Here is a 25,151-nt window from a genome sequence, read left to right as displayed (position 1 = left end):
AGTATGAGAATCACTGTGGAAGCTTTCCGGAAAAAGCAGTCACTTAAATTTCATGAGAAGAGGAAAAATGTAACTCCCTACTCTCATGCTTGCAGAGGTAAGTGTGTGTATTGGACCTACAACTGCAGCTTATGAATGAACTACAATTTCATTCATACTATCGAACTGTAACTAAAAGTGCACAGGCTCCTAACTTTAAAGTCTTCTGGTTGCCAATGAGGGACATTCAAGGCCTTTTCAACGACCCTGGGATCTTCTGTGGGTGAACGGTAAACACTACCACTACTCCATGGCAGTCAAATGTGGAGTAAACCATGTCAGAATCTGACTGCTGGTGTGTCTGATTGCTGGTGATGTCTCAGCTGACTGTGTTCTATGCAGTATCCCAAGAGCTGCTTATCCCCAGGCCCCCTCTGTTCTGAGAGCAGCAGCTCAGTTCCTCTGCGCACAGCATCAGTGTAAACTAGGCTGCATTTGAGGTGGGCGCTGTGGGATGGTACGTACCCTTTTCCTCCTGGCTCTTCCGTTTCGCTGCTTCAGACTGTTGCTTCTCATAAACATCTTTCAGACTCTTACACATCTTCTTATGTTGGAACCAGTGTGTTTTCTGGCAGGTCTGATCACAATATATTACCTGAAAGCAATTACAGTTTTGTTTACATTTTAAGATTTAGAACTGCATGGTTTCCAAACAAACATTAAACCAGGGACTATTCTATAAAAATGTTGTTTCTCATACTTGAAAAAAGAAAAACATTTTCTATGACATATGGTTGTATACACTGTAGCTGTGTGTTGGTCCAGATTTGTAATTTTAACCTTACACTTGAAAACAATAATGATATACAATAAGGGGCTATAAAAGACTTTTGGTAAATTAAGAACATATTCATTTGGCATATTGAGAACCTGTGATCCCAGCCAGGCGGCGGTGGTGCACGCCTTTAATTCCAGCCCTCAGGAAGCAGAGTCAGGTGGGTCTCTGTGAATTCAAGGCCTGCCTGGTCTACAGAGCAAGTTCTAGGACAGGCAAGGCTCCACAGAGAAACCCTGTCTGAAAAATCTAAAAAACGTTAGTCCTGACATCCTGAGCCCGTTTTGCACAGGAGGAAACAGGCTGAGGAAGTCAATGCAGCAGGTAAAGCTGTCAAAGCAGAGGATGGCGGCAGATGCTGATGTTCAGAATATGTTGAAGAGTTTCAACGTTGAAACCAACAGGTCAAGATTACCTGTGGGATTTAGTGAGGGTACCAGACACACACAAGTGTGCAGGGTGAGGATGTGAGAAGAACACACTCAGATACGTACTTTACAGAGTTCCCTCTAGAACATGGGGAAGTGGAGTTCTTAGGACATCGTCTGTAAGTCCTAGCTTGAAAGGAAGAGTTGATGAAACACCAGGAGAGCAACCCAAGATGCACCCGTCTGTGCACTGTCCGAGTCTGCACTTTCCCACCTGCACCAGGCCGCGTCCCGGCGCTCTCTGATCTATTTTCTCTTCTCCATCCTTTCATCTATTTTTGTTTTTCTGTGTGGTCGTGAACACAGAAACCCAGGCATACAGGCAGTTCTTTTTCTGAGCTATTGTCTAAAATTAATATTTGTCGATTCATTAGGATTTATTAAAAAACTAGCACCAACTGCTGCACCTATGTGCTGGTGGAATTCAGCAGTCAGCCCGTGTGCGATCTTAGCTACACACCAATGAGCTTAAAAGAACTCCGCTCTTACCATCTTGCACACGGAGCATCTTTTACTGGCGCCTTTTTCTCCACAGGTGGTGCAAAACTCAGCATCCACAAAGCCCACTTGTCCTGTGATGGCTTGGGTAAGTACAGAGAGTGCAGTGGGATCCGAACCCTGGAGGAATGTGAAAAGGAGAAAAATCCACTGGAATCCCCATGGAAGAGCACAGAGGATCATGCACACAAAGTGTCTACTGGAAAGAGAAGGAAGAAATTGCTAATGCTCCTGAAAGCACAGACTGGGATGAAGAATCAGCCTTCTGAGTGCACCTTCTTCTACACAAACTATACAGCAATCAAGGCTTGGATCTCCATAAACAATAGAAAAAATATTCTCAAATACCAGCATTTTCCAACTAGTGTTAGTAACTTCATGCTAACTTCAGAAAACCAGTTGGAGAACTTGTGGATTGTTTTTTCTTGTTAAAAACAGACATTGATTCAATATTGATGCGCCTTCAAGTCGCTATTAATACCCACAGAATAAGCACAGAGCCCTTGCTAATATCTATCTCGTTTTAATGACTTTTGAATGTTCTACCCTCTTTAATAAACACACCTCTTTAATGTAAAGGCGCTTTTAAGATGTGTGAATTTTTTTTTAATAAGGAACTACTAAAAGAACAGGTTGTGGAAAGTTTATAAAAATTTTGATGGAGTACCTTATAATATACCGAATCTTTATAAATCTATAATTCTTTTGCTCACACAAAGACCCTTGCTGGTCTCGGCAGCACACACAGGTAAAACATGCAGAAATAGAGTCTTGCATCAAAATGCAGTTCTGCCCACCAGTGGATGAAAGCATGGCACATTTGATGGGCACTACAACCATGACAATTTCACGTTCAAACATTCTTTCACAAAACTGCCTGAGACATGCTCATCCTGAAGATGAAGATGAGAGCTTAGTGGGAGTCACTCAACACCCACTCTCACCTGGCTGAAACGGGACCAAATGCAGGCTATATTGCTAAGAGCATGGCTGTGCATGTGAACTACTGCCTCAGGAAAAAAAAAATGTCATCACAGTAGAGAGGCGTGATCACAGAGGATCTTTCTTGCCGCTGCTGAGGGAAGAGAAGTTTCTTGACAAGTAACCTTGTCATCTACTTTGCTAATCAGCCTGGAAACAAGCAGATGCTTTAACTGGGTACATGTCACAATGTTGGATGATGCTCTCGGGGAGGTGGCCGGGCTGAGCCAATCAGAAAGCTACAAGTTAAAAGCAGGCTGGACTCAGAGCAAGGGCATGGCTCCCTAGAGTAGGACCAGAGAGAGTCAACCTTAACAAATACTGGCTACAATCTACCTTTGGCCATGCAGACGCTGACAGCAATAACAGGAGTGGTGTTCTTTAAAGACACGATCAGATCATCAGGAGTTTGATCCCTAGTGACTTATGACACAATGCACAGATAGCCACACCTAAGACTAACTCGCCAGAGTTGTCTGAATGGTGGGGTGTCTGTTTGACCCTCCAGAAAGGAGCCTCGCACAGGCATTCTATCCCACAGACCTAGCCCACCAAGGCACTGTGATACTGACACACTGCCTGAGTGGCCCCCAGAATGTCTCTGCTTTTTCTCTGTGGTCTGCCTCACTGTGGCTGTACTGTGGTGTATCTAATAAGCCGTACTTCTGTTTTTTTTCTTATTTGACAGTCCACACACTGCCAGGGTATCACCACCTTCAAGCTACTTGCCTTGAAGTTAAAACGTGAGTTGCTAATGTGTAGAAAAGATAAGTATATATAATCTGCTACAGTGCTCAACTGAGATTCCCTAAAGAACGCCAAAGCCACTTCCTGTTGAGCTCTACTGAGGAAAAGCCAGAGTTCTACCCTCTAAAAGGGAACCAAAATCTGTGCAAGAGCAACTCAGGGTTCTGAACCGGCCCAGGAACAAACTGTCATGGCCGCCATCCAGAGACTCTCACATTCCAGGAATGGGTCAGCCTTGCAGTACCAACAAAACATAAATGGCAGCTGTTTGGGAAGCCCCATCATAAGTTCTCAAAAAGTTTTAGAGAGTTTTTTTGCACAGGGGACTAGGTAAGGCTTGTGCATGCTAGACAGGTGCTCAATCACAGGGGTATATCTTTGTATTCTTTTTACTTTTTATCTTGAGACAAGACCCTATGAAGTACTTCGCTTGCTTGTGAATCCACTCTGTGGCCCAGCCAGGCCTTGAACTTGTGACTCTTCTGTCCTAAGTCCCTCAAGTAGCTAGAATGACTTATCAAGCCCAGCTTAGAATATATAACTCCTTTTTTTAATTTAAAAATTTTAAAGATTTCTTTACTTTTATTATTTAAACAGTAGTCTGCCTGTGTGCCTATATGCCAGAAGAGGGCAGCAGATCTCATTGTAGATGGTTGTGAGCCATCATATGGTTGCTGGGAATTGATCTCAGGATGTTTGGAAGAGCAGCTAATGCTCTTAACCTCTGAGCCATTTCTCCAACCCAGACTACATAACCTTTAAAGGACAAAAATGTTTGAAAGAAAAATCTTTCTAAATGGCATTTAAATACTATTTCATTGTTTAAACCAACCTTTCCTGAAAATGTAAATCAGCAGGAAAAACATTAAGTAATATGCTCTGTAAGATGTAATTACTCTTTTGTGGGACAGAGATGAAATGCTGGCTTGCCCTGACTCTTAAAAATATTTTTTTTTGCCTTGGTTGCTCTCTTGTGGTGCTCCTGTCCCCTCCAGATCTTTCTATCTCTCCCTTCTTTAATAAGATTCTCTGCACTCTGCCCAAAGTTTGGCTATGAGTCTCAGCATCTCCTTCGATACCCTGATGGGTAGAGTCTTTCAGAGACCCTCTGTGGAAGGCTGCTGTCCTGTTCCTTGTATTATTCTCCTATTTCCAATGTTGACCTTGTTTGACCTTCTGAATGAGGTTTCAGTCTCTTCCCTAGGATCTTCCTTGTTGTTTGGCTTCTTTAGAACTATAGATTTTAGTATGTTTATCCTAATCTGGGCCCAAGGATTCCTGCAGAGACCAATGTGCCAACCAAGGACCTTACATGGAGATAACCTAGAACCCCTGCACAGATGTAGCCCATGACAGCTCAGTCTCCAAGTAGGTTCTCTAGTAAGGGGAACATGAACTCAATGGCTGACTCTCTGATCACCTCCCCCTGAGGTGGGAGCAGCATTACCAGGCCACAGAGGAGGACAATGCAGCCAGTCTGGCTTAGACCGGATAGGCAAGGGTCAGATGGAAGGAGAGGAAGACCTCCCCTATCAGTAGACTAGGGGAGGGGCATGGAAGAGAAGAAGGAGGGAGGCTGGGATTGGGAGGAGACAAGGGAGAGGGCTACAATTAGGATATAAAGTGAATAAACTGAAATTAATAAAAAAATAAATAAATTTTAAAAATCGTTAAAACTAAAACAAAACAAAACAAAAACCACATATAGATTTTACCTTAGCTATTTATGCAATTATGTGGGCTGTGGTGATCAAGTTTGCAGGCCTGGTGGCAGGTGCCTTTACCTGCTCAGCCTTCTTGCTGGCCTATAAACAGAAAGCTAAACCTTTTATGAAAAATAATTTTAGGGCTGACGGGATGTCTCAGTGGTTAAGAGCACTGTCTGCTCATCCAGAGATCCTGAGTTCAATTCCCAGCAACTACAGGGTGGCTCACAACCACACGTAATGATATCTGATACCCTCTTCTGGCATGCAGGCACACATGCAGATTGAGCACTTCAGTGTGAGCATTTGCATATATGTGTGTGTTTGTACATGCACTGGCACATGTGTGCCATGACATACACATGGAGAGCACAGGACAACTTTAGGGAGTTGCTTCTTTCCTTCCTGGATTCAACGACTGAACTCAGGTCATCAGGCTTGTACCCGCTGGGGCATCAAGGTTGGGTGTGAATACTCAGGTCTGCTGGGTTTGCTTTTCTGACTTCTCTCCTGGAGGAACGGCGTCAGTCTCTACCTATCAGTGCTGGCATTCTGAGTGACAGCCCCTGCTGGTCGCTTCTCCGACATAACTCTCCAAACTTCTCACCAACAGAGTGTGATTTAATTTGCCACACCGGTGTGGCACATGTGTGGCTCAGCATGGCCACGGAGATTGTGTGGAGCGCATCTTCCATCTACCCTCAGGGGTAGAAGATCCTCTCTTCTCTCTGCCTGCCTGAGATGAGAATGTGTCCTATAGGAAGCATCTAACGCCTTGAACATCTGTGCACACATACGTGCATATGTGAGCCTGTATGGGTGTGAATATGGGGCAGGAAGATGGAAGAAACTCCAAGTCTACTTCTCAGCCACTGTGCCAGTCCTGGTCTGCTAGGTCTGGAAAAGCTTACGTGGCAAACAGCCAACTGTGGTAAGAAAGAAGAAGAGCTTTTGTGTGAAAGGACCAGCAGCTTGTGGACAAACTCCTGTGTGAGTTTAATCGTTTTGCTGGGAACAACTGGAACTCACGTCTACCTTGATTTCCACACTGGGGATAATGACACAGCCTATGGTAGGGACCGAGAAGTGAAAGAAATCACCAAAGGAGCAGAGGAAGCTATGCTACAGGGACTGCATCAGGCTAAAGGCCGATACAAGATCTGGTTGAAAGGCTTACAGAAGTGTGGAATCAGTGTGGCTAAGGTGAACAGAAAACTACTCAAAACAAGGACAGCATGAAGTGTCTCAGGAAACAGCACTTAAATACGTGGCCCAGAGGCAATAAGTAGTTCAAAACAAAAGTCAAATTTACCTCCTACAGCTAAAATATATGGATTCTTTGAAAGTATGGAACATTCCTAATTAGAGGCCCTTAAGGCACCCGTAAGAAGCAGGGGTACTGTGACATTGCTGTGAGGAACAACTGGCAGCCATCTGTTGGCTTATCCAGCTGTGGCCCGCTGTGGCCCATTGCCTGAACCCTGGTACCCTAGATAACCAGTCTGTGCATCCATCTACCCTGGAAATTTCCACCAGGACCCCTTACAGCCACCAATGCACACACGTGTGTCTCTGTCCCTCAGTACATTGGTATCCAAACAGTGCAGCATCCACAGCGCTATTTAAAAACCTGCTCCCTTTATGACTAACTGAGTTCCTATGGAGACAGACGCTGTCAACTTATTTCCAGCTTTGCTCCTAAAACTTTCCTGAAACAATAAAAATAATGAATAGTAAGGGGAATTTGTCCTAGGGGACATGGTGTGCCGAGGTGGGGTCCCACTGGAAAGAGGAGCCTTACAATTTCCACGGGAGCAATACTTCGGACCAGCTGCTGGAGGAGGGTCGCTTCACAGTACGGAAACTTCCTGATGCTTTCTCGGATGATCTTCTCCTGATACACGGGGAAGCCGTCGGACGCTCTGCCTTTCAGCAAGCTGAAAGACAGTTTTAAACCACTCAAGCTGAGTCACGAGAGAGCAGTTCCCTCCTCGGAAGACCTAAACGCTTTCACTAGTTTCCTGTTAAAACTGTCAGTATCTCCCCAAATCTCAAGGACTGACTCAGTCTGGGTTGGTACTGAGACAGAACAGTAGGCCTGAGTTTGTTTCCAGGAGCTGTTTGCCACAGGCAAAGGCTGCCCTCAAAGGTCTGAGCACTGTCCTCAGGCCGAACAGTTACTGTTGACCTAGTCAGCTGTTTCTGGGAGAATGGAAACTCTCAGTGAGCCGAGCACTCGTGACTCAGTCTTCTTTCTCAGCCACGCTGCACACGCGTTAGATCCCTGTAGTCAGGTGGCAAAGGTCACACCGAGTTCTGTCAGGTGTGGTAACGGACAAAGGAAGTGCCAGTAGGAATCCAGCAGAGGGCAAAGGTTACACACAGTTCTAAAAAGATGTGCTAACAGAGACAGGAAGTGTCTGTCCTGCAGCCTACCTCACAATACACTTAACCCCATCTCTCGGGCCATGTGTGGTCCTATGCATATCACTTACCCTCTGAACAGATTTATCAGATTCCTCAAGAGTACATCAGTTAAAAACAACAACAAAAACAATTACTAAAACTCTGAGTCTAATACTCTCCCTTGTTTCTGGGAGACCAAATGTGACCCTGACAGTGACAGCTGCTGCTAAAATGTTCATGTTTTGCATGTGTCATCAGGCTTCGTATAAGAAGGCATGGTGAGCATATGTCTACAGGAGATGGCAGAAGCCATACGTACCTCTTGATCAGGGTGTCCAGCTTATTCTCCCCTTCCTTGAGGAAGGCGATGCATTTCTGAAAGATGCAGCTGATATAGTGCATTTTCATAGCCAGCACTTCATTCATGTCTCTCTGCTTCATGCACTTCTCGCAGATCAAATCCATCACCCTGTAGCATTTACCAAGAGCGGCTGCTTCCGCCAGCAGAGGATTCTCGAGCACCAGCATCACAATCTGGAAGAGATGCCACCGAATGCTGAAATCCCATGGACCCAAATCTTCACGTATGGAGGAGCAGTCAGTGTGCCCGGCACCCAGACTGTCCAGGTTTTTCTTGGGATCACAGTTACTGCACTATTCAAATCAGAAGGCAGTTTGCTATACCTCCGTGCTGTAAAGCTAACACAGTTTTGGGGAATCGCTCACATTCCTGTCATCTGCCCATGCTGAGGTGCTAGCATGCCTCCTCCCAGAGCTCAGTGAGCTGCCGCCTCTGAAAAGCACTTTTACAAATGACCACATCATGCACCCACACAGCCCTTCATTACACACTGGACAATATCACTGAGGAACCGACTGTGTTCAGTTAAATCCAGTAATCCCACAGTGAGGAAGATGTCTCCCCCTCCCCTTCTCTTCCCTCTCTCCCCCTCCTCTCCCTTCTTTCCTTCTTGGATTTTTGAAAGAGGTTTCATGTATTCCAGACTGGCTCTAACCTTGCATGTGAGGATGACTGTGAGTTCCTGATCCTCCTGTCTCCACAGCGCAAGTGCTGGGATTACAGCATTTATGACGTACTGGAAGGTGAGCTGTGGCCTTCCTGGAGGCTTAGCAGGCATTCTGCTACTGAGCTAGAGCCCTAGGCCTCGAATCCTTTTGTTTTGTTTTTGTTTCTGCTAATCCAAACTTTTATTGAAAATAAGAACTTCACACATATTTTCATTTAACGCTCTCTGATGAGTAACCCGCGATCATGTCCACGAACAATATAAATCTGATTGGGAAGTGCTTTGGGAAAACTGATGTAGACCTCAGGACGCAGGACCTGCAGAACTGCCATTGCTGGGTGACACCTCAGGTACACATACATACACATAAAATCAATAAGTATTTTTTAAATTTGTGGAAAGAATTAATTTGTTATATGGAGGACTCATTAATTACCCATTTATGCTTCTGCTAACTATGATCACTTAAAACTATTCAACATTTTATATATGGTGTCAATAATCAAGAGTATAGACTCAAACTTACAGGCAAAATTCTTTTTAAAAATCTAAAACAAAGCCTACATTAAAGCTTTTTTTTTTTTTTAATAAAGACACTTAGCTGGGCGTGGTGGCGCACACCTGTAATCCCAGCACTCTGAGAAGCAGAGGCAGGAGGATCGCTGTGAGTTTGAGGCCAGCCTGGTCTACAAAGTGAGTCCAGGACAGCCAGGGAAACAGAGAAACCCTGTCAACCCTGTCTTAAAAAAAAAAAAAAATAGGAAAAAAAAAATGGAAAAAAATCAAGACACTAGCTTTATTTATTTTAAAAATTAGAACAAAGGTTTCCAAGGACTACGATCAGTAAGTAAGGAATTCCCGAAACATGCTGCGCACAAAGTCCTATTTGCACTAGCTTCCTCGCTACCTGCAGCACTGTAAAAAGGGAGAGAGAAAATCTTCATTATGCGCTTCCAAGGTCAGTGTGTTCCTTTCGGCATAAGGGCAAGGTGAGTCTTATCTCTCCACGGATTATGCTCCTGCAGCAGCATTTTTAATTCTTTTCACTTCATCCCCTATTTTTCAGACTGGTTAGTCATCAATGCTGGGCTTGAAAACCACCTGAACAATGAAGGACCGGACTGCTGCTGTCGCGCTTGCCCGCGCTTTCCTCAGAGGCCCTTGTCAGTGCTATTTTGATGTTGCCTGAGATTTTGCTTTCTCCCAGATGGCCATGATTGTCTGGGCACCAGCACAACTCCCCAGGTTCCCTTTGAAAACATGCGTATTGCTACGCAGCCACATAACCTAGATGCGGACGTGGCCATTTTAGGCACAAAAGCCCCCAAAAGGTGAGCGGCGCGTGGGGAGAGGTTCTGTGCTTCTCGTTAAAGGAAGTCTGTCTTCACGTGGGTGTCCTGCTCCTCTCTCAGAACCCTCTGAGACGGGTGAAGCGGTGAAGTAGGGCACTGCAACAATAGCAAGGGAGCGGCCTTTGTGTCCAAAGCAGAGGTGGGAAGCAGAGGGTCAGGTGAACCGCCTGACTAATCCTACCGAGGAGAGCAAGGCTGGGTCTTGAGAAAGGACCACAGCTCCAACAGTGTCTCTGAACAGTCAGTCACGTAGCGCACCTCAGATCATTCGCCTGCATATCGCCTGCGTAAGTAGGCACATGCACCAATTTACTCAGAATGTATCTGTAGAGGATACATACAGTTTTATGTATTGTCCTAAACATAGGACAATTTTTAAGACATTTAGCAGAAACAGTGAGCGCCATATAAATGTCAGATGATTCTAGATTCTGCAAACTGACGGCAAAGAAACAGAGATGGAAGTCTCTGAGGAAGAAGGGAAATGGGTATGAAAGCCAGTGAGAAAGCAGGGAACTTCACTCAGACTCAGCATTGAATCTAGTCTCCTGGCCCAGCTGGCCTGTGCCTAGAAGCCCAGCAAAAAGGATCTTGTGATACTCCTGATAGTTCTCAAGAACTGCTGAACTGCCTAGGAGAGAACAGAGGGGCTTACGGGCAAACACAAAGTCTCATCTTTTTCAGATTGCTTACATAGCCTCCATTGTTAAAAGCAAAACAAAGCCAGGCAGTGGTAGCACAGGTAATTCCAGCCAGAGGCAGGTAGATCTTTTGTCAGTCCCACACCAGCCTGGTCTACAAACACAGTTCCAGAACAAAACAAAATAAAACCAAACCCCCCCCCCAAAAAAAAATCCTGAAGATGGAGAAAATAGCTCGGGATGGCGCTGGAAGCTCACACTGAACAATTTAAACTCTGATGCCAAAGTTGACCATTTGTCTGATTCCGCTGACCGAATTTTTAAAGGCGTCGCATAGTCACTTGCACCGAAAGCATGCTCATGTGTAATGGAATGCTTACACTTCTGAGCATCCCCGCGCAGTAAGGACTGCCATGGAAGTAATCAGTGTACGACTGTGTCACCAGGCCTCACACTGGGCCTGCCATACTCAGCATGGGCCAAGGGCACAGCACAGTTTCCTCCACAGACCTTCCCTCACTCTAGGGAGCCCCTGATTTCCTCTGTCTAGGAGGTAGCCTTTCTCCCCTGGGGACAGGCCTGGGCCACTGGCAGACCGAATGACACTGGAAGTCTTATGTTCCCTCACAGCTGGAGCCAGGCTGTCTGCAGCCACTTCTCTTGGTTTTCCTCATCAGCTCCAGGCCTTCAGTGAGGGCACGCCTGCCATGACTCAAGCAGACATGGGAGCTTGCTGCAAACCCGTCATCTACGGACCTCAGCCTGAGACATCTGACCCCATGGAGGGAGAGCACTTTAGACCCTGAGACCACAGTGATTTGAGAAGCAGAAATAACAGACAGCTCACTACCTTGACTGGGTGGAGATTTGTTGTAGTGATAATTTTGTGCAGTGGCCCTGACAACTTTGGAGGCAGTTTTGGCTCTTTATCCAGTCCCTGGGGTTTAGTGTAGTAATCCAGTCTCTCTCGGGGGAAGAAATTGTTGATTATAGCCACGCAATCATGCTGACCTTTAAATAGAAAAACAGAAAAGTTGTTATTTTTATCATGAAATACAGAGTATGGGTTGTTTTTATGTTAGGACTGTTTGCTTTTGAAGTAAAACATGTATCAATGTTTTTATTCTTCAGGAAAAGAGTAGAGAAGGAGAGGCAAAATATTTCAGAGAACATTTGTAAGCACTCCAGAGAGAAAACTTTAAAAGAGAGGATACACAGTGAATTTGAGGATTATGCAGACTATCAACTTAAAAACAACAAAACTGACTACAATTCAAATATCTTTTATCCCACCCTGACACCAATGACACTCATGTTTCCCCCAATGACGTGCAGAACTGGTTCCTCCAGTTCTGTGCAGAGTATCTTTGTTATAATCACCAATATTGTCAAGTAATAGCTCCTCCCATCCCCCAGAATTGGAGAGAAGCTTGGCCTCATTGTGAATGAAGAACAGAGCTTAGAATCAACACTCCAGTCCCTGACAGGTTCCTAAGCCACGTCCTTGAGCCATATATATCATGGCTTAAATAAGAGCTCTCCTACTACACAGTCTTCCCAGGAAAGCTGGTGTTCTGGCCCTGCTCCTGCTATCCCATCCACAGTTCCCTCTCCACTACCCCTGTAGAGCCAGGGAGTGGTCACTCTGGGCGAGCCAGTAGAACCGCCAGGGCACATTCCTAGAAACCAGCTCTCCCAACATCTCTAGAAGACAGCCTTTCCCTCTCTGCCTGTCTAAGGGCTAAGGGATCAGAGGCAGCCAGTCCTGGAGACAGTGGACCACGCTGGTTTGCCTCCCTGGCTCCTGTCTTTGTGTGCAAGGTCCTGGGAGTAGCTGTAATCCTGCCGACAAGTGGCTGGCAGGGAACCACGCTCCTGGCCATCAGGCCCCCACACTGGCAGGGAGCTGGCAGGGAGCTCTGCCTGTCACTTAGCATTCTTGAGAAAATGAGGACTAGAATGGCTCCTGCCAGACCTTAGCCTTCAGGCCTGTAGGTCTCTGTTCCTCTGGCCCACAACTCTGGAGGTTTTCCCTGATTGCTTAGGAGATGCCAGCTGATGTAAAGCAGCTGTGCAGTGCCCCTACAAGACAGCTTCTGGTGTCTGACCTCTGCTGACAGCAACATAGCTGCCACCACAACCACAGATCTCAAACAGCCACCTAAGAAGATTCCAAAAGAGCATCCAAAAGCTTTCAAGTTTTCACCGGAAAACTCAAATTTTGAAAATTAATAAGCAGTTTCAAAGAGAGAATCCCATTTGCTTCTGTGCACTAAATTTGTAACGTATCCATTGGAAAAATGCTTCAGAGCAGAAAATCACTCAGAGAGAAGTTATAATGGGAAAGACGAGGGGGCTCACCATACCCAGGAAATCTAATACTGAAAAGAGTAAAAATCCAGAGTGAAAAACAAAAGAATAGAGATAAAAGTAAGTGCTAGAAGACAATATCCTTGATGTGAAAAAAAGAATTCAGTCCTGACAATAATATCATTCGTGTGTAAGCTAGCACTAAATGCCAAACCATCAGTGCCTTTCTGTTTTTTTTTTTTTTTTTTTTTTTGGGGGGGGGGGGGAATCAGAGGCAGAGCCCTTTCTCCTGTCTTTCATTTCCCCGTCTTTGATGTCTTCTTTCTGCCTACTAGAAATGTCTATTCACATCTTGAGAAGTTAACCATCTGAAATCAGCCAAAGTGCTATGTTTAGAAAATGGTATCTGCTTCCAGAATCTTCCAGGAGAAAAACAACATTCAGACGAGCAAGTCTCCTAACCCAAGCAGGTTACAAACATCACAGCTCCACAGTCAATACTTGACTGTGAACTTGAGTGTGAACTCACAGAGCAGGTGAGGAAACCAGAAGGCTGAGGCCCGATGCCCTGTTTCTCCAGTGTAACCTCCATCGAGGCTCTTAAAACAGAGTTCTCACGCCTAAAACAGTGTTCAAATATCTCAACAAAAGTATCAAACCGGAACGTAAACAACCAGAAGAAAGTTACTCTGTTTCCAGCCGGCCCTGAAACATTAAGTTCCATTGTCACTTGACTGTTTGGAATCACCTCAGAGCCAACTCTGGGTGTGTCTGTGAGGGTGTTTCCAGAAAGGGGGAAGTGAAGACCCACTCTTTCGCTGTGACTGGAACCACCCCATGAACCAGAGTCCCAGTGTAAATAAAGGGAAGTCCCAGTGTAAATAAAAGAAAGGCTGCTGAGTCCCAGAATCCATTGCTTTTCTGACTGTAGACACTCCGTGACTGGCCTCACACTCCAACCACCACCGCTTCCTCACAATGATGAACTGCATCTCCTCAAATCACGAGCCAAAATAAAACATGCCCTCCTCCTGCAAATTGTTTTTGTTAGGTATTTTGTCATAGGAAGAAGAAAAATAACTAATACAGCCAGCCCCTAACTAGACAGTCAGAGAAGGCAGCTGACAACTGTCCATATTGGTACATAAAATATCTGCTACCTAACCTAGACTTGGTTAACCTAATTCACAGCTAGAAGCTTCAGGCACAGTGACTATGGTAGTGTAGAAGGCAGAGAGCAAAGGCCTAAAAGTGTGACAGATACAGAATACAGAAAGGAGAGAAATGAGATTTGAGAACTTCATCCTCTTCGTTAAAATAGAATGCTATCATAGACAATTTGTGCTTTTAAGTTTCGGTAATAATGTAGCTTTATGAAAAAAAAAAAGACAACATTGTATGGGTTTGAAAGAACAGTTTCTTTCATTTCCAATGCTGTGACTTTGGGAAAACTGACTTCATTTGAGGTGTTTCACAATCAAAAACTGTAGGACACAATTAAAAACTGTAAGATTAAACAAAATTGGAGCTCACCTGACCCCCTCTTCACTGAGGCCCATGAAAGCGATGAGATTTTTCCATAACCCTAATTAGCAACAATCTGAACTAAAATGCCCACCTTCAGATTCCTAGTTGAGTGTTCATATCCACCGAGCTGGCACCCTTCATAGTAGCTAGCTGTGGGGGAAGCCAGAACCTCTCTGAGACTTAAACTACTTCTCCGAAGTTGGTACAGCAAGGCTAGAACTTCCTCAAATATTCGTGAATTGAAATGAGAATATGTGTCATTACAAAGCCAACATAAATAGACTGCCAGGCTCAATAATAGAAGCAACCACTAACTCCAAGAAAAAGTGATTATGAAACTTAACACAGTATGTAATTAATGTTGCCCAAACCTGATCAATTCCTATTGTACCTTAGCTTAAACAATCTCTCTTAAAAACCTGTTGGGAAAGGGTTGAAAATCCTCCTCTTCAATGCATGTCTACGGGACTCAAACTCTTTCTTAGAGGATAGTCTCACACCATTTTTCCACTGCTAGTTGCCTTTAAACACTGTGAAAACACGAGCAACTTAGCTCCTGCTTGCTCACCACTGTAGCCAAGGGACCTGCAAAGACACTTGACAGGGTGTGACCGCGAAGACTTTGTTTAAGTCATTACTGGTCGTCACAAGGCCAGCTATGGTGATCCCACTAAATCAGCTGTTTCTGACTTTGCTTTTCCATCAATGGGCTCTTAACTGCATGCTCAGAGTCTAAAATACCAATGACCAAGCGCTCACTTCCCCTACACCCCTTCATTATATCAAATAATAGGACTAACATGCCAAGAATGAGTGGGCGTGCAAAATCAATGTTTGAGGCTGATGAAGATAATGAAGCAGCTTAACGTTATCATCCGAAAGCCTTTCCTACACTGCCATCACTGCCCTGACAACGATTCACTGAAGTAACAGCTACTTATTTGGCTCTACACATGAAGATCTCAAGTCAATCATCTCTATTAATCCTTAAAACAGCCCTGTAACTGGTCTACAATGAAGAAGCTGAAAGAGGAAAAACGTTAAGAACCTTCCCACAGAGTGATGGCAGCCAGAGTTTCAACTGATGTCTGCTGACTTCACATCATGTTCTCAATCACTGCACCAAACCTCCTCCATCAGAGAAATGAAGCACGTTAGTTCCAAGTTGTAAGTTCAATGAAATGTCGCTACCACTCTGTCTCCCACAGGGTGACAACTCCATGTGGCCATTCATTTTCTCCAGAGAGCCATCGGGATTTCACTGTGTTACAGTGAATTGTGATCATTTTGCCAGGCATGGTGGCACATGCATTTAATCCTCGCACTCAAGAGGCAGAGGCAGCCAGTTAGATCTCTGAGATCTGGTCTACATAGGTGAGCTCCAGGACAGACAGAGAACATAGTGAGAACATGTCTCAAAAAAGCAAATTAATTAAACAAATAAATAAAATAAACATTATAAACATATACATATATATGAGCGGAAACTAAGAATAAGTCACTGTGAACGTAGCAAACACTCACCCACAAAGGCTGCCATCTGAGCAGCTGTTCTTCCCACTGAGTTCACAACATCCGTCTTTGCGCCCGCCTCCAGCATGACCCATGTGATGTCTTTATTACCTATAGTTACAGAGAACAAATCTGTTAACCATACAAAATGCCAATTGGAGCTTCTTTCAAATTTGCCTTCCCTCTCTCTCCCTCCCTCTGTCTCTCTTTCTTCACTCTCTCTCTCACTCCCTAACTGACTTTGAAGTTTCTACAGCATGGATATTTTCATTTTTTCCAAAAATACCAATCATAATTACAAAAAATAAAGTAGAGCAAACCCATTTAGTCAACCTAATTTCCTACAAAGCCAATTACCATGTTTGGTAATGCAAACATAGTAGGACGGGGTATCACTTTTAACAACAAAACAGAGCATGTCTGCCTAACGGTCATGCTTAGTCTAATGTCAAAACATGCATACAAAATTGTCAAAAACAAAACACAAGAAAAACAACAGAAGCCCTGCTTTGAACACTGGTGACTCATTCCTTCTCTCACACCCACAGACTCTGGAGCAGTTATTAAACACTGGGGTCTTTCTACACATTTCCATGTGAAACATCTATAGCTCATTCTCCTTTTTCCAAATCACTACAGATATTTTGCTATTTTTCCACTGATTGAGCAGCATTTTTTGTTTCATTTTTGCAAGTATGAACCATAGTTTTCTTAGGAATATTTCCTGACAAATGCAGATGAAGGTTACATGTGTTTTAAACGCATATTGCCAGGCTGCCATCCAGCAAGGGTAGAGGGAATACATTCCACAAACCAGGGCACTACCACTTTAACTGTTGGCAATATGGTAAGTGCAAAATGGTCATATGTGCTCCAATTCTGTCCTTTTTGATTAGTGCTGAAATCATTTTATATATTGACTGGCTGGTTCTATTTCTTTCATTTTCTGTCCAGTTGTCTATTACAGTATTTGTCTTTCTCTAGTTGAGTCATAAGAACTCCTTGTAGATAGCAATGATACTCTTAAAGATACACAATAAATAGGTTTCTTCATTTTTATTGGTATTTTAACTCTATCTATGGAGTATGCCATCTACAACAATCTAAATGGGATGCATTTGGAGAGCAATGTCGAAATCTAGTGCAGAGAAAACTCCCTGGAAGGGTGACCTTCACTTAAATGCCTAGTAATGGGGGATACAGAGCCTGAACCAGGCATTTTCTGTAACCAGAAAAGGCTCACAGTGGCGGGACTGGGACCTTCTACCTACAAATTGTCCTGCCTGCAAGATGTGCTGTGGTAATGGTGGTGCAGAACTGTGGGCTAGCCAAGGACTAGTCTAATTTGAGGCCCACACCACAGAGGAAGCCCATGCCTGACACTGCCTGGATGGCTGTGAACCAGAGGCCAAGCCAAGCAGCCCACAGACCTAACATAGCACCAAATACAACTGGAAAAAAAAAAAGTCAACGAAATGACTCCTATTAAATAAATTTAATCAGGTGATGCTGCATTACTGCTCCATTCCTCAGGAAAATTTTAAATTCAGAGTATCAGCAACAAATCAAACATAGAAACAGCAACAAAAAATGCACAGCATAACTACTCAAGATAGGCAAGGCTAAGGGATAGTGTCAGACCTTCAGCCCAGTGACCCTGTGCCCAAGATTGCACCAGGCCTATCGAGAAAACCTGTGAACAGCAACACCATAGGCACAAAAGTCTTTCATTCTTAGGTAGTCCTTTCCCAAGTAAAAGATGGAGGAAGGTTAACACAGGCTTTTTTTTTTTTTTTTTTTTTTTTTTTAAGGTATACTAAAATGAAAACCTCCAAGAGAAAAATGTGTCCTTAGGGCATGAAGGGGTCACATGAGCTATAACAAAACTGTGTGTACGCTGTAACCTCTGTGGACATTTGCCTGAATTCTAACCTGGGAGTGAATGGAGGAAGTGGGCTAGATCACTGGAGGATGCTTAGGTTTTGTGGTATATATGGCAGTGTCTCTGGGGTTGAGGAGATTAAAGATGAAAGAGTAATTAAAACACGGTGGACAATGGGAAAAGAGAGAAACAAACAAAAACCAGAAATCAGGAGTGGTCAAGATTAGTGGTGCTCTGAGTCTAATTTGCTGTGGTTCTCCGGGTCACTTCAGGAATGCACCAGACAAACTGAGAAAGCACTATACCACAGATTTTGATTGGTTGGTACCAACCCCTCCCTTGCCCTCTGCCTCTAAGTAGTACAGCAGAGAAGACCTATCTACTGGGAAGAACCGCTAGCATTTTTCCAGGGTAGAATTCTGGCTAGTCCAAAATGGGCCCTTCTTTTAAGGGCTGCAGGTAACCTGACGTTGCAACTTTAGTTAATACCAGCAGCATTTGTTTGGAGCAAATTCAGCTCCCAGAGCTGGATGACTGAACGCAGGAAGAGTTACAGCAATTGCTCTAATTCCTTCCGTTGTAGCAGCTTGGCCAAAACGTTGCATTGTTGGTGGGGTCAATCCCAGGGTTCCATCTGGCATCATAGTGGCAGGTTCTGGAGGAGCTAGGGCACCAGCTGGCACAGGAACAAGGTAATGGCTCATCTATTGTTTATGCTCATAGCATCTCCCATAGCCATTCGGCCCAGCCATATATCTCTGGTTCTCTCATATCAGGGAAGGTTCCCTTACATCTTTCCTGCTGCCTCTTCTTCACAGTGCCAGCACCCTTCCTCCTGCTTTTGTCTTTGAACATCTTAGTTATGCAGCTCCTCTATTCTCCAAAGCTCTTCTCGACATCTCATCAAATCCTCCCTTATTAGCATAACTTGGTGTTTAGGGCATGTTTCTTCTATCTCTGGCTTCTCTCGAGCCTTCTTGATCTTTCGGCCCATTTGACCCTGTTGCTGCTTCTCCATCTCAAGAAGCACCTTCAAGGCATGTGGCATATTCATACTCAGACCCAGGCTTGCACATCTGGGAAGTTGCTCTCGCTCCATGTGAAATTGCTGGGTGGCAGAGGAGGGGCAGGTTATAACCAGCTTCTCTGGAAGACACTCTTCATCATGTCCATTGGCTCCACAGTCACAGGCCAAGGAAGAGCCCCACTGCACTTGTCCAGAGCTTTCTGAGCAGCTGACTTCCCTGAAAACTCAACAGTGTCTTTCTCTGAGGGCCTTCCTCAGTCATCCACAACGACCACAGCCCTCTCCTCCTGGCCAAACACAGAAATGGCTTATTCAAGCAGTTCTGTGGTATGTACTTAGAAAGACTGCAGGCTGAAAGGGAGGCCCTAGTACAAGCAAGGCAATTGCGCAGCTGCTTTTCACAGACAGGCATATTGTCCTGCTCTTCTTTGGCAATTTCCACTAGGGTTCAACTTTCTAAGGGGTTAAAGCCAACGCCTTTCTCCTTATGCATGAAAACGTCGCCTGCTTTATCATATTTCTCAGAAAGGTTCCTCATTTCCTCTTCTGTGACATCAGGGGAAGATTGCCCACAAAGGGATGGCTATGCCAGGTGAGGATTTCTTCTGGCTTCCTACAATTCTTCAGGTCAAGCCTTCATTCTGGCTGCTGGCCTGGTGTCCATTCACAGGTATTGGCGAGGGTGTTCACTGCTGCTGTTGCTGCTGGTTCAGATGCCGATGATGGCGCCCTCTTGGGTATGGTTCTACTTCTCCAGGTTAAAGGTTTTCTTGCTGTGCAATTTTGTACCCATTTGCCCATAGTTCTTTGCTCAGAGGAAAAGTGACGTCGTGTGGCTTCCGCCATCTCTAGTAGGTATTCTTAACTTCTAAGCTATCTCTCCAGACCCTGATGCCTTTATTATTTATGGATTATTTATTATACACACTACTTAGAAATGCCTTTGTGCTCAACAATTAAAACATATCAGTGCCTTTAAAATCAGAACTTTAGACTCAGATCTCAGGATCTCTGTGAGTTCTAGGCCAAGTCTACCCACTGAGATCCTGTCTCAAAACAGCAACAAGAAAAACTACAACAATAACAACAACAACAAAAAAAGGGAGCCGGGCACAGTGGCACAGGCCTTTGATCCCAGCACTCAGGAAGTAAAGGCAGGTAGATCTCTGAGGGTTTGAGGCCAGCCTGGTCTACTGAGTGAGTTCCAGGACACCAGGGCTACACAGATAAACCCTATCTTGAAAACAACCAAAAAAGGGGATGGAGGTCAGAGGGGAGCCTCAACACTTAACCCCTATTTTATTTTCAGTGACATCTTCAATTATCTTACTCTGTAAACAGTAGTGTAAGCATGTAAGAGTAAGTTTCTACATGGATGATCCATCTAGGCAAATGGCCAGCACTGTCATCATAGCTGTTTGATCAGAAAAGCAAAGAAATACTTGGATTTCACTAAAATGTAAAGATCAAGACTCAAAGGGGCCAACTGAAAAAAGAGATGTATAGAAAACCAATTGATTTTAAGTCCCTAAAGAAACAGGTCCCTCAGCCAGCAAGATGCTTAAGTGGGTAAGGCTGAGGGTTAGAGTTCAGTCCCCACAAGCAACACGATGGAAGAAAGAAGGAACTGACTCCTGAAAGTTGTCCAACCTGCAGGCCAGTGCTGAGGTATCCTCCAACCCCAATAAGTAAATATACGTTAAAATGAGAAAAGAAACAGATCACTAACTACATAACTTGTTTCAGGCATTATAACTTTTATTCTTTTTATTTTATTTGGTTTTTCAAGGTTTCTCTGTGCAGCCCTGGCTTTCCCAGAACTTGCTCTGCAGACCAGGCTGGCCTCAGACTCAGAGGCTTCACGGCCTCTGCCTCCAAGCACTGAGATTAAAGGTGTGACACCAACATCTGGCTGCATCACAGCTGTTCAGAAGTCAATTCTCACCACTCTTTTCTATTAAACTTCTAAAAATTACTAAAGTAGAACAGGCATTGAATTTAAAATCTGGGTGTGTTTAGACTGTGAAGGTAATTACCACTGACAGCGTAAACAGTAAAACCTTACCGGAAAGTGCAGCGAACATGAGGGCTGTGTAGCCGTGCTCGTGCTGGTGGCAGTTGACATCAGCTCCGTGTCGCAGGAGTAATTTGCACATATCAAGCTTTCCTTTGTATGCTGCATGCATTAAAGGAGTCATTCCATTCTTCAAAAGGAGGAAAGATATATTAATTATGCACATTTCCATAAACTATAAACATAAATTAATAAAATCTTTAAAATCTACAAAGTATATTCTTTCTGTCTTTTAGATCCTAACCTCAACTGCTGAAGGGAAAAAAAAAAACAGTATTTTTTAAAACAGATTAGCAAAAAGAAAAGGCATGTTCAACTTCACAGACAATCAACCAAGTAGAGCAAAGAGCAGAAGCCAGCACCCAGGTTCCTTATCTCCCCTCACGCGTATATCCATAAGACACAAATGAGCAAACACACACACACACAAAAGATGGGAGTAGAAGGCGTGAGGATCACCAGGTCAAGGAATGACTGAACTGGGTCACTTATCGAGACCTGATCTCAAAAACCGAAAGTTAAAAGAGGGTTTGGAATGTAGCCTCTTGGTAGAGTACTTGCGTAACATACGCAAGGCCCTGGGTCAGACCTAGGTTTGCAACAGCAAACCAAACAAAAACCAAAAGAAATCTGAAACAAGCAGAGCACTTGCCAAAAGGAAAGATGAATAAAGTACAGCATGTACATGATAGGTGATTATAAAGCTTTTCAGTATGTGAATCTGGAGGCAGTGAGATGGCTCAGTGGGTAAAAGTACTTGCCACATGCCTGGCTACCTGAGTCTGATCACCAGGACCCACTTGGTAGAAGTGAACCAATTTCAAAATCTGTTCTGGAGCACAAATACACACACACACAATTTAAAACTTTTGAAATGAATTTACCTTCTGTGTAGTGAACTGGAAATTCTCTAACTATTGCCAATGAGAAAGAGCAGCTACAGGATATTTACTGCTGTGACGTATATCTTAAAACAAAGATCCCCAAATCACACACATATTTAATTACACTACGATTTGTTTACATATGATTGCAAACATATCTGGTGATATTTAAACTAGACTAATTGCTTGGCCTCCATCTGTTTGTGTTTATCTAATGAAAGATCATATAATGTAATAATATGATTGCATACACATGGTTCTGTTATAGCTCATGTGTGGTCCCTTCATGTCCTAAGGAAGACATTTTCTCTTAGAGATTTTCACTTTAGTATATCTTTTAAAAAATCCTGTGTTAACTTGCCTCACCTTTTTCTTGGGAAAGGACTGCCCAAGAACGAAAGAACTTTCGTGTCCCTAGTGTGGCTGTCGCAGCTTTTCCTGATAGTCCTGGCGTACTCTGGGCACAGGGTTGCTATGTCTGAAGGTCTGACTGTAGCCCTTAGCCTTGCCTATCTTGAATGGTTATGCTGTACATTTCTTACTGCTGTACTATGTTTGAATTATTCCTGATACCTTCAATTTGAAATTTATAATTAACAAGATATATGATTCCGCAGCTTTTTAGGTAACATTGCTCCAAAAGTGTAATTTAAAACAAAATTTAAAAATTAAACAAAGCTTCAAAACTTAGTGAAAATATGTGAGGTCGTTTAGTTAATTTATTTTATATTAATCATTTTTTTTTTCTATCAGGCAGGATATGTGCCTTTAATCTTGGCAGAGGCAGAGGCAGAGGCAGAGGCAGAGGCAGAGGCAGAGAAATCTCAGTATGAGTTCCAGGCCAGCTGGCACTACATAGCGAGACCCTGTCTCAAAAAAACAGTAAAAAGAAAAAAACAAAACAAAACAAAACAAAACAAAACAAAAAACATTTCCAACTGTTAATGAAATTGTAATTTGATTTTATGAGGTGTGTGCCTTCAGGTTAGGAATGAGGTGGGTGGTCACATGGTTCAGCTCATGATCATAAATACTCTAAGTAAACACAGTTCATTTATTGTTTTGAACGTCCATTTCTGAGATGCCTTCAAGCCAACCATTACCTCTGAAGGGAATTTTTTTTTTTTTATCAGTAGTGTTGGAGTTTCTCGTCTTGCACTCAACAGGAAAGGCTCTGAGAGGCTCCTATCCTTTCCCTCCTATGTCCACTTACATTGTCCTGTCTTTCTACCTTGCCTTAAAACCACACCATCTTAGAGGGAAGCTGACAATACAATTGGACGCTGGGTCCTCTGGGGTCAATGTATGAGAGGTCACTTGGTGGGAGTAATCAGTGCTTCCTGGGACAAAGAACTGAAAAGAAAGGAGATGACACAATATTATATTACGACTCTCTTAAGTGGGTGTTTATACAATGAGTATTGTCCTGATTTTGATCTTCAGTAGCAAAACAACAATTACTACAACAACAACTACAACCATATGTACATTTGTGCACACATGCATGTGGATATGGATTAGGTCATGAAACCAGACAAGGAGCTGTGAGAGATGAGCAGTCCCCACAAAAGAGAACCACTGAGGAAGGGGGGTGGGTAACAAAACTTTTGACATGAAAGTGAAAAAAATACTAAGACGGGAAGCAGGAAAAGAGGAGAAACGATGGGGTAAGAGGATCAGCCAGAGCAAATGATGTTTGAAAATGTCAGAAGGAAGCTTTGACTGCGAACTAAAAAACACACACAACAACCCTTTTTTAAGAGACAGACTTCACTCAGATTTCGACCTTTTCTTTCCTTCCAGAACAAGCTGCAATTCTGGAATCCTACCCTTCAGGGAGGCTTCATCTGCAGAGAATAATACTGAAAGGACAGCCCTGCTTCACCTTTAACACAGAAGCTCTCAATAAATAATACAGTGTGACAATCTGTGAACCTCAAAGCACAAGTGCAAAACCTTAGGCCTTAGGTTTCAAGCTTTGCTCATCCTTCTGCTTTGGTTGTTAGGTACTCCTGCCCATTTCTGTGCCGGCTTTATTACTCATGCCTTATTTTAAAGTGTTACCGTCCTCTTTCTTTGTCATTATTCTCTTGTTCTTTCTCTTTTAGCAGTAACCACCTTAGCAAGATTGGATTTAGGGTCTGAAATCCAGGAAAGGTTGTTTCCAAAAGCATAAAGAGTTCTCCTGACTCTCACTAGCTCTGAGGTGTCTGGGCCAGCTGTCTGCCATGTCCACATGTGATGTGTGCTTTGCCTGTATCATTATCCCAGGCTATTAGAATCTGTGAAAAGTTAGACTAGCTCTTCAAAGCTCTGCATATCACTCCAGCTTTCTTATCTTCTTCATTCCACCTTGTATTACTCAGATGTGGAACAATGCAAAGTGGAATTATAAATTCCCAATGCAATGATTACTATGTTGGTTCTAATGTTACACTTTCTGATACAGTATCAGTGGGCCAAGAAAAGACCTGAAGGATTATCAGCACACTTCTGTGTTCTCAGATAAAAGCTTCTACATCAGCCTTTCTAGTTGTTTTCATTGTATGTCAGTGTAAAAACAAAAATAAACACCCAAGAAACAAAGAATGAGAGACGAACATCTCAAACAAAAACAGCTAATCTGCCAAAAGAAAATATTTGCATTTTCAAAACAAAACACCTAAGACAAACTTAAAATGCTACCTTCCCATTACAGATACGGAATGACTTATTGGTATGGAGAAAACCACTGCTGAACATCCATCTTTGTTCCCACATGTCATGCCTGAGTCCCTTTCAACTGTTGTCATCTTAAGTAGGTGGCAGTAATGTCGAGGATTACCCATGGGTTTGCTGGTCATTTATAAAATCTTCTTTGCAGCCCTGTTTGTCTCCTTTGCTCATTTTCTCCCACTGAGTTCTATGTCTGTTTTCCTTAAGTTAGAAGTTCTTAAAGTATTCTTGCTACAAGTCCATCCTCGGATCCTAAAATTTGTGAAGCCCTTCAACACTTCCACGGGGTATGATTGTATTCTTTGAAACATAAAAGCTTCCAGCTGCACAGATTTCCAATCATCTATTTTCCCTCTTTTTTTTTTTTAAAGATTTATTTATTACTTACACAACATTCTGCCTGCACACCAGATCTTACTATAAATGGTTATGAGCCACCATGTGGTTGACTGGGAATTGAACTCAGGACCTTCAGAAGAACAGTGAGTGTTCTTAACCTCTGAGCCATCTCTCCAGCCCCTATTTTCCCTCTTGTAGTCAATACCTCACCTCATCCCACCGTTTTTAATCAATCTCGTTTTTCCTAAGTTATCTTTTCTATTTCTTTCTGCATATTTTA

General features: G+C 43.5%; 1 protein-coding gene and 1 pseudogene across 2 annotated transcripts in view; both read right to left on the bottom strand.

The window, feature by feature from the left end:
• The window catches only part of Ankmy2 (ankyrin repeat and MYND domain containing 2), a 34,571-nt gene that overhangs the window by 1,723 nt on the left and 7,697 nt on the right, over nucleotides 1–25,151 (bottom strand). For both annotated transcript variants that reach the window (XM_021651377.2, XM_021651378.2), the window contains exons 3-9: nucleotides 20,925–21,063; nucleotides 15,963–16,061; nucleotides 11,452–11,612; nucleotides 7,900–8,114; nucleotides 6,976–7,111; nucleotides 1,732–1,860; nucleotides 505–634 (exon numbers count right to left, since the gene is read on the bottom strand). In XM_021651377.2, coding sequence (XP_021507052.1) covers nucleotides 505–634; nucleotides 1,732–1,860; nucleotides 6,976–7,111; nucleotides 7,900–8,114; nucleotides 11,452–11,612; nucleotides 15,963–16,061; nucleotides 20,925–21,063 — 1,009 coding nt within the window. The remainder of the gene's footprint in view (nucleotides 1–504; nucleotides 635–1,731; nucleotides 1,861–6,975; nucleotides 7,112–7,899; nucleotides 8,115–11,451; nucleotides 11,613–15,962; nucleotides 16,062–20,924; nucleotides 21,064–25,151) is intronic.
• On the bottom strand, nucleotides 17,802–19,671 carry LOC110557177 (non-POU domain-containing octamer-binding protein-like; annotated as a pseudogene).

This window comes from Meriones unguiculatus, chromosome 1 (genome assembly GCF_030254825.1).
Source record: "Meriones unguiculatus strain TT.TT164.6M chromosome 1, Bangor_MerUng_6.1, whole genome shotgun sequence".
Taxonomy (NCBI): Eukaryota; Metazoa; Chordata; class Mammalia; order Rodentia; family Muridae; genus Meriones; species Meriones unguiculatus.
The sequence above is the reverse complement of the archived record's forward strand: the minus strand, read 5'-3'. Positions and strand labels throughout refer to the sequence as shown.